The 16,687-nt window shown below is 34.5% G+C and overlaps 1 protein-coding gene and 2 non-coding genes across 3 annotated transcripts; 2 read left to right on the top strand and 1 right to left on the bottom strand.

Annotated features, from left to right (window-relative positions):
* The first annotated feature begins 2,465 nt into the window (after positions 1-2,465).
* Positions 2,466-13,956, top strand: LOC122600281 (DNA mismatch repair protein MSH5). The gene is made up of 34 exons (XM_043772984.1): positions 2,466-2,504; positions 4,093-4,124; positions 4,320-4,414; positions 4,550-4,630; positions 4,708-4,780; positions 5,237-5,300; positions 5,441-5,595; positions 5,673-5,774; positions 5,842-5,869; positions 5,947-5,978; positions 6,078-6,135; positions 6,637-6,723; positions 7,082-7,138; positions 7,491-7,592; positions 7,711-7,755; positions 7,942-8,019; positions 8,147-8,197; positions 8,292-8,373; positions 9,918-9,991; positions 10,097-10,196; positions 10,434-10,530; positions 10,626-10,715; positions 10,828-10,892; positions 10,979-11,037; positions 11,216-11,292; positions 11,395-11,481; positions 11,589-11,650; positions 11,735-11,796; positions 12,684-12,737; positions 12,816-12,898; positions 13,063-13,094; positions 13,168-13,191; positions 13,486-13,601; positions 13,691-13,956. The coding sequence occupies exons 1-34, from the start codon at positions 2,466-2,468 to the stop codon at positions 13,775-13,777; spliced, it is 2,430 nt and encodes an 809-aa protein (XP_043628919.1). The 3' UTR covers positions 13,778-13,956.
* On the top strand, positions 8,850-9,045 carry LOC122602439. Its single transcript, XR_006324259.1, has one exon. It is a non-coding gene; the product is annotated as a U2 spliceosomal RNA (small nuclear RNA).
* LOC122602460 lies at positions 12,055-12,250 on the bottom strand. Its single transcript, XR_006324277.1, has one exon. It is a non-coding gene; the product is annotated as a U2 spliceosomal RNA (small nuclear RNA).
* Positions 13,957-16,687: the final 2,731 nt, after the last annotated feature.

The following is a 16,687-nucleotide window of genomic DNA, read 5'->3' as shown; positions in this document are numbered from 1 at the left end:
TTGTATATTCGTCGGGTCAATTACCAATCATGTTGAGTGAGTCCATGGTGGTAATTGATTTGGCGTTAAGTCCCATGCTTATGGTTGAGTTTGATTACAGGCCTAATTGGTGGCCATAGGCTCATGTGGAGCATTTGTTATTGTTTTAATTGTGTGATTGTAATCATTTGCTTATATGGATCCATGTAAAGCCTAGCCCAAGGGTGAGTATTATGGATATGACACGACGGTGTCATAGTCTATATGCAACAGTTCCTTGAACATTGCCCTCCTTCGTTTATATGATATTATGCAAGCATATTCACTAAGCATTCGCTTACCTTTCAGATGTTTACCCTTTTTATTATAGGTGGTTCCGGAAGAAGGAACTAGGTTTGCTTGTCTCGAAGATTAGAGAACGAAGTTGCTAGGGATTGTAGATAGTTGGAAGGTATCTTGGCTATTCTCGGAAGAATAGCATGATTTGGTTAGAAACCTAGTTGTCCCTCTTGACATTGGCTCATGGTACATTTTTGGTTGTTATTGGCCATATTTTGATATGTTTGTAAATGGTCATGTTCATGTCTTTTGGAGTTGATAAGGATAGTTGGTTTGGTTGTAGCATGACAAATGGGTATTCGACCCAAATAGTTGCGTGGTCGATCTTGGATCAAACTAATTTGGCAAATATGAATGTTTTCGGGTTAACTCTCTTACTTTCAATTCTGGAATGTAATTTCTTATAATTTTGGTTGTGATTCAAAGGTTTTGGTTAAGTCTTAGAGTGGGCAAAGTTTAATGTTGTTGGGTTTTGGGCCACTGCGGCGCAGTGGGAGCGTGCCGAGCCCACTGCGGCGCAGTGGAATCCCACTGCTAAAGTTTCTTTTCTTCCCACTGCGGCGCAGTGGGAGAGTGTCAAACCCACTGCGGCGCAGTGGGGGGGGGGTTCTTCCAGTTTTGGCCCGAGAATTTCCACTGCGGCGCAATGGGAGTACCCGACCTCACTGCGGCGCAGTGGGGCATAAAAAAAAAAACTTTTGTGTTTTCGAGTTATTATCGTTGATGACGTTACAATTAAAGCATGAAACTCCAATAATATCAAGAAGAGGCATGTTATATATATTTGTTTTGTAAGTGCAATCCATCACAAACAAACTCGAGAAGGCACGGGCTAATTTAACTGATAACGGGTGTGCAATAAACAAACTTGTTATATGTCCTTCCGAGTCATGTAAAAGATCGTAAGAAAAACCACCCTTTTGAAACTCTTCAAATAAAGCACTAACCTTGGAACGATTGCCTAAACTATCCTTGCGAAATTTTGCCTTTAAATTGTATATAGTTCTAGAGACTGCTGGAAGATTTGGGCTTTGTTGACGTAGAGAAGAAAGTATCTGTCTTGGAGGTATTCCAGCCAATGTCATGTTTTTCACAACTTGTATACTATCAGCTGATAATCGCCTAAAACTTGGATGGCCAGATGTATCAGTAGATGGTTCATGGTTGTGTGTCAAATTTTTTGCATGAAATATCCATGAACCATGACTTCCCTTTTTACATGTTAATCTAAAGGGATAATTAATCAAACGAGTATTAGTGCTTCTGATTTTATTCTCTTCAATTCGAGGTGAACCGCTACGGTCACATTGCAAGATGATGAATTTATCTTTTTTTGAGTTTTACTAGCATAAAATTCCCTTGCACTTGTTAATAGCTCATCACTTAATTCAAACTTAGAACTAGCTAGATAAAGTTTTTCATCATTAGGAGTAACACGACCTGATAATTCAGTTGAGTTCATCTATAAATGAAATAACAATATTATTAAAAATATATGGGCCTGATAATAATTTTAACTAGTAGAAATTTATATAATAACAAGTTTGAATAAAAACTACTCTAAGAAAATGATCATAACTAAATATATAAACGAAAAAAAAAACTCATAAAGCATGTGAGTTATGTAATCTAATTTTCTGTTAATCAAGCCTAAATATGATGTTTATAAATGTTAACATACCTGATTCTCCATAATAGAATAAGGATTTGTTGGTGGATCACATGGAGAAAAATAGAAGAACTAATGGACAAATAGATTTTTTATATATATCTTGAAATGAAAGAGAAAAAAGGAGGGAATGTAAAAATGTATGAGCAAGAAAGAAGATGCAGGGTGGAGGGAAATAAAAGATTGGGGAAAAGGATAATAGTAAGAGTAGATGTAAGGGTGTAATAGTAAAATCAAGAATTTTATGATAGATCTATTGAATGTTTTGGTACTAATATCAGCCCTTTTTTTTTTACCAAAGTCACCACGTTTAAACACAAAAGAAAATAAAAATAAGGAATATAGAAAAAAAATAAAAATAGAAATAAAAGCACCGACTCACTTTCGCGCCATAACAAAATCAGTAAACACACACTTTGCATTTCCTCGGCGATCCACACACACACACACACACACACGCAGCGATCACTGTGTGAGAATGGAAGAAGAAGTAGACGAAACCGAAGCGGTCTCTCAGGTGCCTTCAATTCCACGCACATACAATTATTCTTTTTCTTCTTATTTTCTGTGTGTGTATATATTATATATATAACATAATATTCATTTAATTCAATCGATCAGGTTAGTTTGTGATGATTAATTACTTAAATGCATTTTCATATATTCCAATCTAACCCTAATTTCTGCGCGTTCCTCTTCGTTTTCGTTATTTCATTTGTGCTTTTTGATTAGGCGTTTATGGTGCTAATGTTTGATTTTTATCGATATCAATTGCGCTGTAGTTTCGTCTAGTATACACACACACGCACACACACACATATATATATACATATATAATAAATATATGTACACACGAGCTTGTAAGGTGTCCTGAAGGTTTTAGGAAAGATTGAAACCTCCTTAGGTAACAGAAGGCCAGGGAAGAGTCTAGAAACAACCATATGAATACTGATTAGACCGCATATATTAGAACTTTTTAGCTAGAAGATCGAGTAGTCGAAACAGGAATTCATCTCCGAGTCTCCGTTACATGATTTTGCAAAAAGGATTAACTTCATAAAAATTACTTATTTTTTTAAGTATCATAAAATTGTGTGCATCATGACATGTGTCAATACTTGAATGAATCATAAGCCGACAAATGTCATAATGCATGATATATGCTTTTTAATGAACAATCTGTTATGATGTGGTATGAATTATGAGTGTTCTAGTAAATCATATGCTAATACACACAATTTCTTTAGAGTCGGGTATCTGATTATACCAATTTAGAGTTTAGTAAAATGAAGAGACCGATTGAGTGAAAGAAGAAGAGAAAATAATGACTACTTACTTTTGACAAACAAATCTTCAGACTGTAGACCTGTGTATGCCCTTGTCCCTAAATAACCTCTCAGGGGGTATTTGATTTTAATCACTATGGGTTTTCACTAGTTTTCCATACCCAAACAGGTCCAGTGGGTTGCATTCCTAAGATTGGATGTCATACATGTCAAATAAACACTCATACAAGATATCATACCCATTCCTCTATTCCTATACCTTTCAATAAATCACTCTCTAATTTTTTGTGTCACCTTGAATACCGGCAGGACAAATGCCCTTCTGTCGAAACTTATGAATGATGATTAATCGAGAGTGAAGTTTTGATTTAATTAAGCAAAAACATGTCAGATACTCTCTTAAATGGATTTCAAACAGGGCCAGTAATGCTCTGCCACGTGGACATTGCTATTCCGTTCTTTTAATAAAACTTGGGATTATTTGGGACATGATTAAAGTTGGTTCATTAAATTCCCAAGGACAAATGATGTTTAAGCTACGGACTCCCTCCAAAAAACATGTTATGTGCAGTTTCTTACTTTATGTTGTTTAACTACAACATTTCTTTGAGGAACAGAAATGGAAAGTGTTAGCTAATCCTGAATTAAGTTATGAAAGGCATGTTTTGGAACAATTTCTGCCACTAAACTTCTTAGGAAACACATTCTAGTTTGCCTTAAGGGGATCCGTTATTATATTCTTTCAGTTATTTTAATGTATCATGATACATTATTATCCCCTGAATTCCTTTGGTATTAATATGGCTTTTCTATTCGCAGGTCTACATGTCATGTGTCATGCATAGCCATAGGTAAGTTTCTTTGGTGAACAAAAAATAAGAGTTTGGTATGCATAGCTACACTATAGTGGTGTTATACAAACTAAACTTGGATAAGCACTGTTGTATATCATTTATATAACATGGACAATGTACACAGCAGTCAAAGCCTTACCTTGATGTCACTTTTAGTTAATCACTTTTATCTGAGTTAACTCTTGATGTCAGAGTTGGAATTTCTTATTATGATACTCTTACACGCGAACTCCATGTGCTGGAACTTTGGGAAGACGGCACTGCAGAATTTCCCTTAATTGATATGGGTAAAAGATACTTTTGCTTGTTCTCTTACATACAGTATATGAGTTTTCATCTCCACGTATCGAGAGGATGTGGTCGCCTTAGCTTATTTCTATTCAAACAACTGACTCCTTTTGTCTTGATTCATTATGTTTCAGTCAAATATCAAGTTAAGCCCTTGATCATATACACAAGTACTAAGTGTGAAGAATCTTTGCTAGCTGCTTTACAACAAAATGGTAACATCATAGTTTCCATGTATTAGATATGCATCCTGAGTTTGTGAATTATGTATTTACCCTTGTCTGTGATACAGATGGTGCAAGTGAGGTACCTACTGTGAAGCTTATGAAGAGTACAATATTTAGTTATGAACAAGCATGGCACAGGTACCACAGAATAAAAAAGGTCTTCAATTACACAATCCCACCTAATATTTGTAGCCATTTTTTTTAGTTAGATGATGAACGCTTTTGCGTGGCACTGGGTATAGATGCAACATATGAGTAGTTAATATGAATCCGAGCTGTTTTACATCTATCTCTTGTGTTTATTTAAAATGATGAGTTTGTAGTAAACTATACTTATAATAAAAATAGGTGACTGTTCTAGGACAACTGAGGAAAACTATGAACGGTGATGCATTGAAAAACTTAGCATTTTTGGAATGATGGTATAGCAGAAGTTTGAAATGATCAATTAATATGATTACATTCCTTTTTAGTCATGTCTATTTTTATATTTTTTGCATATGACTTCACAGACATGTTGTCTCCCTGCCGCTAAAGGTTCTCTCTTTTATTAATAGTTAATTTGCTGTTCTTTCTCTTGTTGTCATTACACAGATTAGTATATCTACGGGTGACAGGAATGGATGACGGGTTAAACATTAAAGAGAGAATTTGCTTTGTAAGTAATCACATTATTGTGAAAGCTCATTCTTTCATGTTTCAGACACTTGTGCTCTAGTTTCTACATATTTTTGGATGTTCCATCCATAAATGATTTTCTGATTTTACTCGTCGTTTTACTTTTTCATTTTACTATAGCTAAGATCTATGATGGACATTGAGAGTGAAGTTCAAGTTCGTGCCAGTGGAGGGCTTCTTGCCATATTGGAGAATGAAAGAGTTGTGGATACCATTGAACAAAATGAGTGTGGGAGTGTATCAATTGCAATCAATTCTGTCATGCAGATCTCATTGTATATGATCTTAAATTTTTCTGCATTCATATTATAATCTACTTGTTTTAGCTCTAATAATGTTATTTGAAATGCAGAAACAAATTCCTTAAAGTTGACTCTGCTGCTCACGAGGCATTGCAGATATTCCAAACAGACACACATCCAAGCCACATGGGTATTGGTAGAGCAAAAGAAGGGTAATCATTTCTTCGCGATTGATTATGCATACACCGGAAGTAAATACTAATAACTGGTTATTTGCAGGTTCTCTGTCTTTGGCATGATGAATAAGGTTTGAACTTTGAAGGTTTCCTTTATTATGAATTTTTTGCCTATCAAGTTGTATCTAATCGATATTCCTGATTGTAGTGTGTCACTCCTATGGGCAGACGACTTCTCAGGTAAACAAGGATCTTCAACTTTAATCCCATTTATTGTAAAAAAAGGTTTAAGGAATTGTCATACTGATGGTGCTGGATGAATTGTATTCTTTGTAACAGGTCATGGTTTCTCAGGCCCATACTCAACCTCGACAACTTGAATAGTCGTCTTAATGCTGTATCCTATTTAACAAGTCTCATGAAAATTATGTGATTATTGATTCAAGCGGTGCCCCTGATTTCACAAGTTCACGAATGATAATCAGCAGACCATAAAATCTTTAACATATTCAAATCACTTCTTAATTACTACATTTTTATCACACTTGTAAGATGGAATGGTGATAAAGAAACACCACATCTTCTGGGAACTTAGCAAAATAGCTTCATCTTTTCACTTTATCGTAATAGTCTTATGACCTAAGAGTGTACTTTTTTCAAGACTTGCGTTGGCCTTAAGAGTGTTCTATACATTCTCATTAAAGTAGTAAAGAAGTATGAAACATATTTTCTATCTTAGGCAAGGCAGAAATATCTAGGATGGTCTAGTAATTTTTGGACAGTAAACGCATGAAGAGAAAATCAGAAAAACGTCAAAGTTTAAGGGTGCCTTGTACTCACTGTCCTGTGCTCTTACTCGGTGTCTATAAAACTGCCTGTTTTCTTTTAATAGATTCAGATATCATTTTTCGTTTCATCTGAAGAATTGTTGACTTCTTTACGTGCTACACTGAAGTCTGTTAAGGATGTTCCTCACATACTGAAGGTGCAATACTATCTTCTTTTGTTTTCTTTAAGCATATGTTAATTTCTTTGACAGATATGCAGGTGTATATTGTTATAGAACCTACTTGTACTCGGAAATCCGGCTGACCAAAATAATACACTACCATCCCAATATCTGAAGCATTTAATTATTTTGATGTTTAGATCGGTAATCGAAAATTTATGGTTTCGTTTTGTAATTATGTTGAATGACTGCAGTTGTAAAAACATTTCCATATTTTTAATGTGGTTCACTGTAGATATTTTCTTTGCGTCTTTTATTACATTATAGCCGAAGAATGGTTTTCTGTATCTTTATTAAGTAATTATCTCTAACTGTTGCATTTTCGTCGTGGAAGAAATTCAACTCTCCAAGTTCCGTATGTACCTGTGGTGATTGGACATCTTTTTTGAAGGTACTTTTTGCTCTTTGTTTCATCCTTCTTTTTTTGTTCCAATCGGTAGTGCTCATTTAATAGGGTGCAGAGTGCTCAAATTATTCCAAAAACTTGCTGTCTGTTTCTGGGTACTTGTGGGCTAAAATAACATCTCATCCTAAGCTCTGCACCTCGAGCCATTGATTTCATGAACTACATCTTCAATGAATGAATTATATAAGTAATTGATTGACCTTTGCAATTTGAACTTTGTTTTAGATGTTGATTATTGAGCGTCATGTTTAATAGCAACTTACTTAGCTTATAACCTAGTACCCTGTCATCAACTTGTTACAACTTTGACATGACTGCATAGTGTTTTGTCTTGTAGAGCCTTTCTGCACTTCTGCACATCAACAAGATTTTTGAACTAGGAATTTCTGAAAATCTCCAGGAGCATGTTAACTATTTTAGTTTACCTATTGTTGAGAAGGTATCAAGTTGTTTCCAAGAGCATGGTAACACTGCACTTTTTTGTATTTTCATACCATTGTTTTAGGCTTTTAGCTAGTAGTCTAGCAGGCTATTAATTGGTTTTTGAGTTATGACAGGCGGCTTCATGCATCTCAATGGATTTAGCTTATGTATATGAGCTGGTTAGTTAACTTTTCTTTCACGGTTGCAATCCTGCATTAAATTACATGATTCTGTAAGTTAGCATCAATTGCGGTGAAAGATAAAGTTAACCTCTTCTCTAAGTTTTAGCAGTATTTTAAGATATGGATTAATGATTCCCAAATTTAGTTTCACAGTTACTTTCTGATTAAATTTTGTTTTTGCAGATAATTGGTGTTATTGATGTAACTAGAAGTAAAGACAAGGGTTATGAGACAATGGTGAAAGATGGATTTTGTGAAGAGGTCAAGTACAGTTTAAATTTATAAGTGGATTCCCATAAGCCCATATTAAGTCTCATATTTGTTTGTTTTACTTGTTCACGTGTATGTTCCGTTCTCTTGACAAACTTCTCCATATTTAAATGCACAGTTGGATGAACTGAGGCAGATATATGAAGAACTGCCAGAATTTTTGGAGGAGGTAATATTCTACTTATACAAAAGCTTTAATGGGACAACATTTAAGTAAATTTCTGTATGTGTTGTGCTAATATGATCTACCAATGTTTTAACAGGTGTCGTCATTGGAACTTGCACGCCTTCCTTACATGTCTAAAGAAAAATTTCTTCCACAAGTTGTGTATATAAATCAAATAGGTATGCTAAACTTCTCTACGATGTCTGATATAATCTAGCTCTAGAGGCAAGTAGTTCATTTGAGATAAAGTCAATGGTCTTTGTATTTCTATTAAAATCATACATATTCGACACCTTGGTTTAGATGTCTGTTTGGAAGCACTAACATAAGATGCTAATGCATATACACTAGTTATTGATAGAGAATTTGAGTTTATTAATAGAGTGGCACTCTTGAAAAGAGCTATGCTCATTGATTTTGATACACTTAAAAAGATTCTAGAAGGTTATTTCAGTGTCGACCAATTGATAGATACTCTGTATATATGACCTTAAAAGGCTAGGTTTATATAACATTTATAATCTGCATCAATTTTAGTCTTTTTGGTTTTGAACTATTGAATAAGAAAGTAGCTCGTAAGCCCACATCGGCTGATTGAAGCATACAAAGGTGAAGGAGCTGCCTATAAAGTTAGAGGCCCAAGAAGAGAGAAGGCATACCTTTCTCGGCCTTTTGGCTAAGATCAAGTGTAGTATCTGTTCTTATCAGTTTAATATCTGATATGTGGGCCATCGGCCCACTCGATATTAATCTTATTTTTTATGGGGAAGGCCCATCACACTAGCTTGCTAGTGGGGTTCTTCATGTGTCGCCTTGGTCTTACACTACCACCAGGGCCTGGCACACCCCTCCAATACTTAGGGCGCGTTTGGTTCACAGAATATTTTTGGAAGGAATGGAATCTTTCGAAGGAATTGGAATTTGAAGGAATGGAATTTGACGGAATGTTTTTGATTTTTTGAGAATTCAAGTGATGGAAGGAATCAAATTCCTTCCTCTATCGAATGCAGATTCCATCAAATGATGGAATGTTTACATTCCTACGGAATGAGATTCCTCCTTCTTTGAACAACCAAACGCACTAAGGAATGGAATCGAATTCCAATTCCATCAGATTCCATCAAATTCTGTGAAACAAACGCAACCTAAGTATAATATACTTGTCTGACCTAAAAAGGAATTCTTTATAACTTGTCAAGTATAATTGTTATTTACTTGGTGTGGCTGATAAAGAATTCTTACTTGTTATCAAATAACTCTTTTTTTGTTTGAGAACATTAACATGGACTTGTACTTAAAAAAGCTACTTACACTTTCTTAAATTTGAAAGTATGTGTTGCTATTTTTTATAATTGTGGATAGCTACAAGTATGGGATTTTATTAGGATGGATTCAATGCATTGATCACACCTTGGTGAACTTTAATCAGAATGGACTTTCAACTGCAATCACTTACTTGGAATCCTAAACCTGACACAAAATTATGGTGCTAAGTTTTATACTAATATATGCCAGAAATCTAAGACGCCTGATCAATCATGAGGATCCTTTAATCCAACCCAGAAAGTGGAAAATAGTGGTAGACTAAGATATGAGGAGCATCTTTCTACATCAAAGAACTCAAATATTTAAAAAGAATGTGTTACTGTGGTATTGCTCTTTGATCTTGAAATTGAAGGATATATCTTCAAGTTCTTATTTCTGTTACTATGTCCAAGTATAGGATATCTGATGTGCATCTTTGAAGAAAAGTTAGAAGAGCATGTTCTAGAGAACGTTCAAGACTATGAATTTGCTGTAAGCTTGTTACTAGCTATTATTTGAGCATACCACATGTATGGGTGCCATTTTCAGGTAACATGACATAACACTGATTTAGAAAACTTGTGTTCCATTTTGAAGTTCTCTGATGAAGACAGTGATGTAAAAAAGTTCTACTACCGTAATGCCAAGACACGAGAATTGGACAGCCTATTAGGAGACATATATCATAAAATCCTCGGTATGTGATCTTAAAGAAAGTACATACTCAGTTTCAGATGGTTTTGAATATCTATACATGCTCGCAGTAGTCACTTTTGTCCTTTAAAAAAACTTATATTAAGAAAATCTTCTTTTGCAATAATATATGTAACTTTTGGAATTAACTTGAATTCGTCATTGAATTTCTTAAAAATATGTGTGGTAGATTTTCTGATATTAAAGTTCATTTTTGTTTTATTTACATGTTACGCCCAAGACATGGAGAGAGCCATCACAAGAGACTTAGTGTTGCATATTCTTGAGTTCTCGATGAATCTACTCGACGGAATCAATTTTGCAGCAGAACTCGACTGGTTATATATGTTCAGATTTGGCTGTTCCTTTCTTCTTCATTTTCCCAAAATTCTGTAACCTGCTATATTGACTATCATTTCTCGTGGCTGCATAGTTTTTTGTCACTGGCATTGGTTGCTCGCCAAAACAATTATGTAAGGCCCACGTTGACTGCTGAAGCTGTGCTTGATATTCGGAATGGAAGGTCAGAATTCAATGCTCAGAGTTTATCCCTTTCTTTCCATTGCTGTTTCAAATAAAGTATAACATCCTTCATGCTGCACTTTTCGTTAACAAGTAGCCTACTCTGTGACCAGACATGTTTTGCAGGAAATGACAGTTGATACATTTATACCTAATGATACAAAGATTGTTGACCATGGTATATGTATTGTCATCTTTATCTATGGTTTGCCTAGATTTTAATACTGCTGAATGCTAAACCTTTTCGTAATTTACATTTGTCAGGGAATGTTCATATCATTACAGGACCTAATTATTCAGGAAAAAGCATATATATTAAGCAGGTTGTACCTATATTATATGTTCATTTGTTCTTATCCTAAGTCCAAAAATATGCTCATCATGTCCAATAAAAAGCTTGCTGAGCATCCTGTTACATAAATCATACCCTGAAAAGGCTTTAGTCGGTGAATATATGTTGATAATCTCAGATGCAAGAATCATGTCTTCATTTGAATGCAGGTAGCACTGATAGTTTTTCTTGCCCACATTGGAAGTTTTGTACCAGCAGATGCTGCAACAGTGGGTTTAACTGATAGGTTTGGTACTCTTTACCCCTTTTTCCTTTATCTTCAATCATTGAGATCTTGAATTGAATTTTACTAACATATGTTATGACTACCTCAAACAACAAATGATAGAATTTTCTGTGCCATGGGAGGCAAGCTTATGACTGCTGAACAATCCACATTTATGATTGACCTACACCAAGTTGGAATGATGCTAAGGTATATCTTTTATGTAGCTGAGTGTCGAGTGAGTACTTACAAACCAAGGTCTGGTAGAATGTTCTAAACATTAACGAGTCAGCTAATGTTATTTAAAAATTTTCAAGGCACGCTACTTGTCGATCGTTATGTTTGCTAGATGAATTCGGCAAAGGAACACTTACTGAAGGTTAGCCTGTTGAGAAACTTATAGATGTGGATAATGCTATATGATTGTAATATAAACTAAGCATGCCCTTGTTACCCATTTTAGATGGTATTGGCCTCCTTGGTGGAACCATTGAACATTTTATCTCAATGTATGCTCCTCCAAAGGTTTGTTATCTATCCCTTATTTGTGACATTTATATAGTATGAATTAATATTCCTGGTAATTAGAACACTGCAAGTTGCAACAATAATGCTTTACCTGCTTTCTTAATTTAAGAAAAGGGCCTTGAGATCGCAACTTTACCTGCTTTCTTACGTTACAGGGAAATTCATTTCACTTTATTGACTCATTCTATTTCTGAACATCAATATAAAAACCTTTCCGCATTTAACAGCTATATGTTAAAAATTAACTAAGTATTGTAGGGGTGTGCCAGGCCTTGGTGGTAGTGTAAGACCAAGGCGACACATGAAAACCCCACTAGCAAGCTAGTGTAATGGGCCTTCCCCCATAAAAAATAAGATTAATATCGAGTGGGCCGATGGCCCACATATCAGATATTAAACTGATAAGAACAGATACTACACTTGATCTTAGCCAAAAGGCCGAGAAAGGTATGGTTTTTCTTTTCTTGGACCTCTGCTTTTATAGGCCTTCTTTTCCCCTATCTATTCTTCTCACAGCCGATGTGGGATTGTGTCATTTCCTTTATTCTTCTCACACTCCTTCAATCACAAATAAGGGTCATTGTTTTCCTATATAAATCAACAGCATACTTTATTTTCCCATAAATCATTATAGTTCTACTTGTATAGATAACAACCATTAGGCAGAAAAAGGACCAATATATCTAATGTTAAAGATCATACCTTAATTATCATACAGTGATAAACTGATAACAATCTTATATCTTCCGAGTTCTAAGAATTATGTAAGTAAAATTATATTTCCAAGTTTAATGAACATGGTACGATGTAAATACGGCTTTTGTAGTAAACCACGTGAGATCGTTGACTACTTGCTACTCATAAGTCATAAATTGATGGTGCAGGTTCTAATATGTACTCACCTGACCCAGATATTTGTCGATAATGATTTATCTCAGGTACACAAACACCCCCAAAGTGTTAAAGTTTCTAATCATATCCTATGAGTTCCTAATTCTAAATGTTGATATCATCAGTCAGATAACGTCAAATACTACACTATGAGTGTTCTAAGACCGGACGACAATAGTAACATGGAGGATATTGTATTTCTGTACAGGTAAATCACCGCTGCCTTAAAGGCTTAACCTCACATTATTAGTGATGTTTTATACTTTTATGAAACTCAAAGATTTAAAAAATGAAACTCAAAGATGTTTTATGCGAGTCCTTATTTAAGTTCTCTTGCACTACAACTAATATGCGTCTTCTTGTATATGTCAGGCTGGTTCCTGGGCATGCACTTCTTAGCTACGGTGAGTTAGTATTGGTATTGGCTATTGAATGTGGGTTATTGTTAATGTCACTCACTTTAATTCTCTTTTGCAGGAGTACACTGTGCCCTACTTGCTGGTATGTTACAATCATATTAATTCAAATAAAATCTGACTGACTTTTACATTGTCTGATTTACTCCCGCATATATGTTTAGAGTTCGAAGAAAGTTAGTGAAACTGGTCTAATAGAAAACCAATACTAACAAGTGCACCAACACATGTGTTAATTGTAATAAAGCCTGCCTGAATAGACGAATTTGATCGAAGGAAAATGTGTGAATCGTAGCATGTAGACAACTGAAGGTAATCGGTATTAGACGCACTTATATATTGTTATATTAAGCTTTCAATATTATATAATCTTCTGTAGGTGTTCCCCAAGAAGTTATTAGGAGAGCAGCACTTATATTGGATGCTACTACCAAAGGCATTCCTATGGACCGAGTTTGTGATGAAAAGATATCAGCTCAAGATGAGCAGTATAAGGTGCTATACTCGGCAAGTTAATATATTACGTCGGAGTGATGAAAATTAGTCTGTTCATATAAAGTATAACCATCTGAATCAAATGGCAGGATGCTGTGGAGAAGATGGTGGCTTTAGATGCTATTAACGGTGACTTGGCCTTGTTCTTTCAAGATATTTTTCCCGGTCAACCATAGCTACTGTACTTATAATTGCATGTGAAAAACAAAATTAGTTGGAGCTTACTAGCAGTTACTATCTTCTTGGTTTTGGTAAATAGTTTACTAGCAGTTGTGATTCTTTTGGGTTAAATCCCATACAAATTGAATGTTACTAAGTCGCATTATGGATAAGCATGATAAAGTTGCTGGTGGAATACTGGAATGTTTCATTGTGTTGACGGATAGAATATACAGTAAACGGATAAATGGATGAAGATTTTCCACGTAAAATAGGCTAAATGATATGTGTGACTCATTTGGTATTTCTAACACATGGATTTTACTCATTCCTCTTTCAATCTTAACCTCTCAATTGTCATGTGTCAGGGTTAGATTTGTAAACATATGTTTAGGCCTATCAAGTGAAGGCATCAAGTGAAGACATCAAGTGAGAACCAACATATGTGATAAAAACCGTGAGAACCACTAAAAAACATCTTTAAGGGCTTTGCCCTAAGAGTTAAGGACAACGCCCGTACCGTATCAAATCATCACCATCTCTTGGATTGCCGTCCATCAAATCCATATCATTCCTATATGTGTACGGTGACAGCCCTTTTAGAACAGATGAGGGCAACGTCCGTACCGTATTCATACGTTTTCAACACGTAACCTATATGATTTTTTACATAAATTTTTACTATTATTATTTTTTTGGAATGAAAAGAAAATAAAAAACAAAAAAAAGTTTCAAAAATTAAAAAATCACAAAAAGAAAGAAACTAGTAGTTCTTACGGTTTTTCATGTTTTTTTTTCTTACATTAACCTTATTCGAGCTATCAAAATAGTTATATTTACTATTATTCAAAGATGTATGTGTTTATGTTTTATATTGTTGGTCTGAATTGACTCACATACTCCTTTTTTATATTATGTTTGTACTGTATTAGTCATTGCCAAATTATGATTTGCCACAATTTCTACAATTTTTATTTACAAGGTTTGGTCATGACATGTGTATTAGAAGATTAAACCCCTTTTTACATTATTCATTAATCCAACTATTTAATTCGTTTTTATACTTATAAAAAAGATAAACAAATGCTATAAGATATGTTACATACTTATATTGTTTTCTATATTACTATGGTCGATACATCATACATGCTGTCATATGGCTTCAACAATTTAGATTATCATCTCTTTTACGGTCTAAAATATTTTCCCTCAAAAGAGATGCTTGAAATAAACATTTATGAAATGGTTTTGAGTTTTTTTTATTGTCAATATATGCATTGTCCTAAAAATCATTGTTAGCAAATCTCTAACTCAAAGTAATTTTGAATTATAAATTCAACTTTTTTATCTGACAAGGGGCACATTTGCAAAATTCAAATCATGGTGGCCACCAGAGTCCATTTTGAACCATAACCACTTGCTTTGCGTTGGTTTTTTTTTTTTTTTTTTTCGTTTGAAAAATAAAGTTCCTATCTCACTAAGTTGTCGTTATCAACAACTTGCTGTCTGCAAATTCTAAACCATATATTCTATATATCAACTACCCTACAAGCAACTTCTTCTTCCTCAACTACAGTCTACAGTATACCCAAATTTACCCAAATATTTATTATTTAATTAATTTAATTTTTAATTTATGATTTGCATATTATACATTATCAAAATCTTTATAAAATAAGTATTTTATTTCAAAAAAGTAGAATATGTATTATATAAATATTAAATTCAAATAGAAAATATGTTATACTTCATACTAATAAAACATTTTATTAGGGTAAATAGGTGGGAAACCTCTGGTCCCATGCACCGAATAAGTACCTTGAGTCATTATCGCATAAACTACAACCTGGTGACTCCCCAGTGACTCCCCAGAGAAATAGGTGGGAGGGAATCTGCTTAGTAAGGATTCGAACCTGCACCTTTTATCTGCCTAGAACTCTTTATTAGGGGGTGGTACCACTGGGATTTCACCCTATTGGTAATAAAACATTTTTCTAACCACTAACAATGGTACCCAAATCTTAACCACAACAAAGATCTTTCAATCTTTTAAAATATTACAAAGAGGTAAATTTAAGTCATAAAATCAGTTGAACAAACGAATAAGAAAATTGATCGATTCAACACGATGGTAATTCGAATAAAACGTTCATTCACCTATAAAAACTCGTTTATTGGATCTGACTAACAAACTCAAACCGGTTTTTAAAAGATTGGTTAGAAAAGGTTTCTGTAATCCCAAGGCTGTCGAAAACTGTCGAGTTCCTCTCCAGCTTCTCTTTAGATTTGAGATCGAGAGATCTATCCTATTTTCGGTTTTGGTCTCATTTTGCCGTCGAGAATATTTTTTTTAAGGGTAAAACTTTAAAATGAAGGTACTTGTAAAAACAGTTACTCTATCTTTTAATAAAAATAAGGTCGTCTATATTTTAATTCTTTTTACACCACTCTTGTCGGAATTTTAGTACCGTCGTTGTTGTGGAGGAAAAAGTTTTATTAGTATGATCATCTTTTATCTAAGACCTCCTCAATGAGAGGATGCCTAACCGCTGCAGTTTTCTCAGGTCGAGTTGAGAACTTGAGCTTCTATGATTCCTGTATTGTTGCTTTTGCGCCGACTGTCTTTTTTCTTTAACAAAAGAAAGGAGTATATTAGTATAACTATTTCCTTTTTGTGAAAAACGCCCCGCCCCGGCCCGGCCCGGCGGCGGATGAATCTAATAATTCACAGATTGAAGACCACTTGGACTCTTATTTGACCATCGGTCCATCATTGATTAAGGATTTAACGTAACCGATTACGTGATAATAATAACAATCCATTTCATCTTTTATCCCTCACTCCCTCGTCATCGCTTACGTCTGTGTCCCCATATGTTCATATTGTTGTTGACTTATTTTAGTACTCTAATTCATTTTAATATAAA

The sequence above is a fragment of the Erigeron canadensis genome, chromosome 5, assembly GCF_010389155.1.
Source record: "Erigeron canadensis isolate Cc75 chromosome 5, C_canadensis_v1, whole genome shotgun sequence".
Classification (NCBI taxonomy): Eukaryota; Viridiplantae; Streptophyta; class Magnoliopsida; order Asterales; family Asteraceae; genus Erigeron; species Erigeron canadensis.
This window is presented reverse-complemented; position numbering and strand designations above follow the sequence as displayed.

What these genes read in the sequence shown, in the direction of transcription:
- LOC122600281 (XM_043772984.1), top strand. Translation starts at nt 2,466, where the DNA reads ATGGAAGAAGAAGTAGACGAAACCGAAGCGGTCTCTCAG. An exon ending in TGTGTCATGCATAGCCATAG is followed by an intron (nt 4,125 to 4,319) that starts GTAAGTTTCTTT and finishes TCTTGATGTCAG; the next exon opens with AGTTGGAATTTCTTATTATG. An exon ending in AGCTGCTTTACAACAAAATG is followed by an intron (nt 4,631 to 4,707) that starts GTAACATCATAG and finishes TCTGTGATACAG; the next exon opens with ATGGTGCAAGTGAGGTACCT.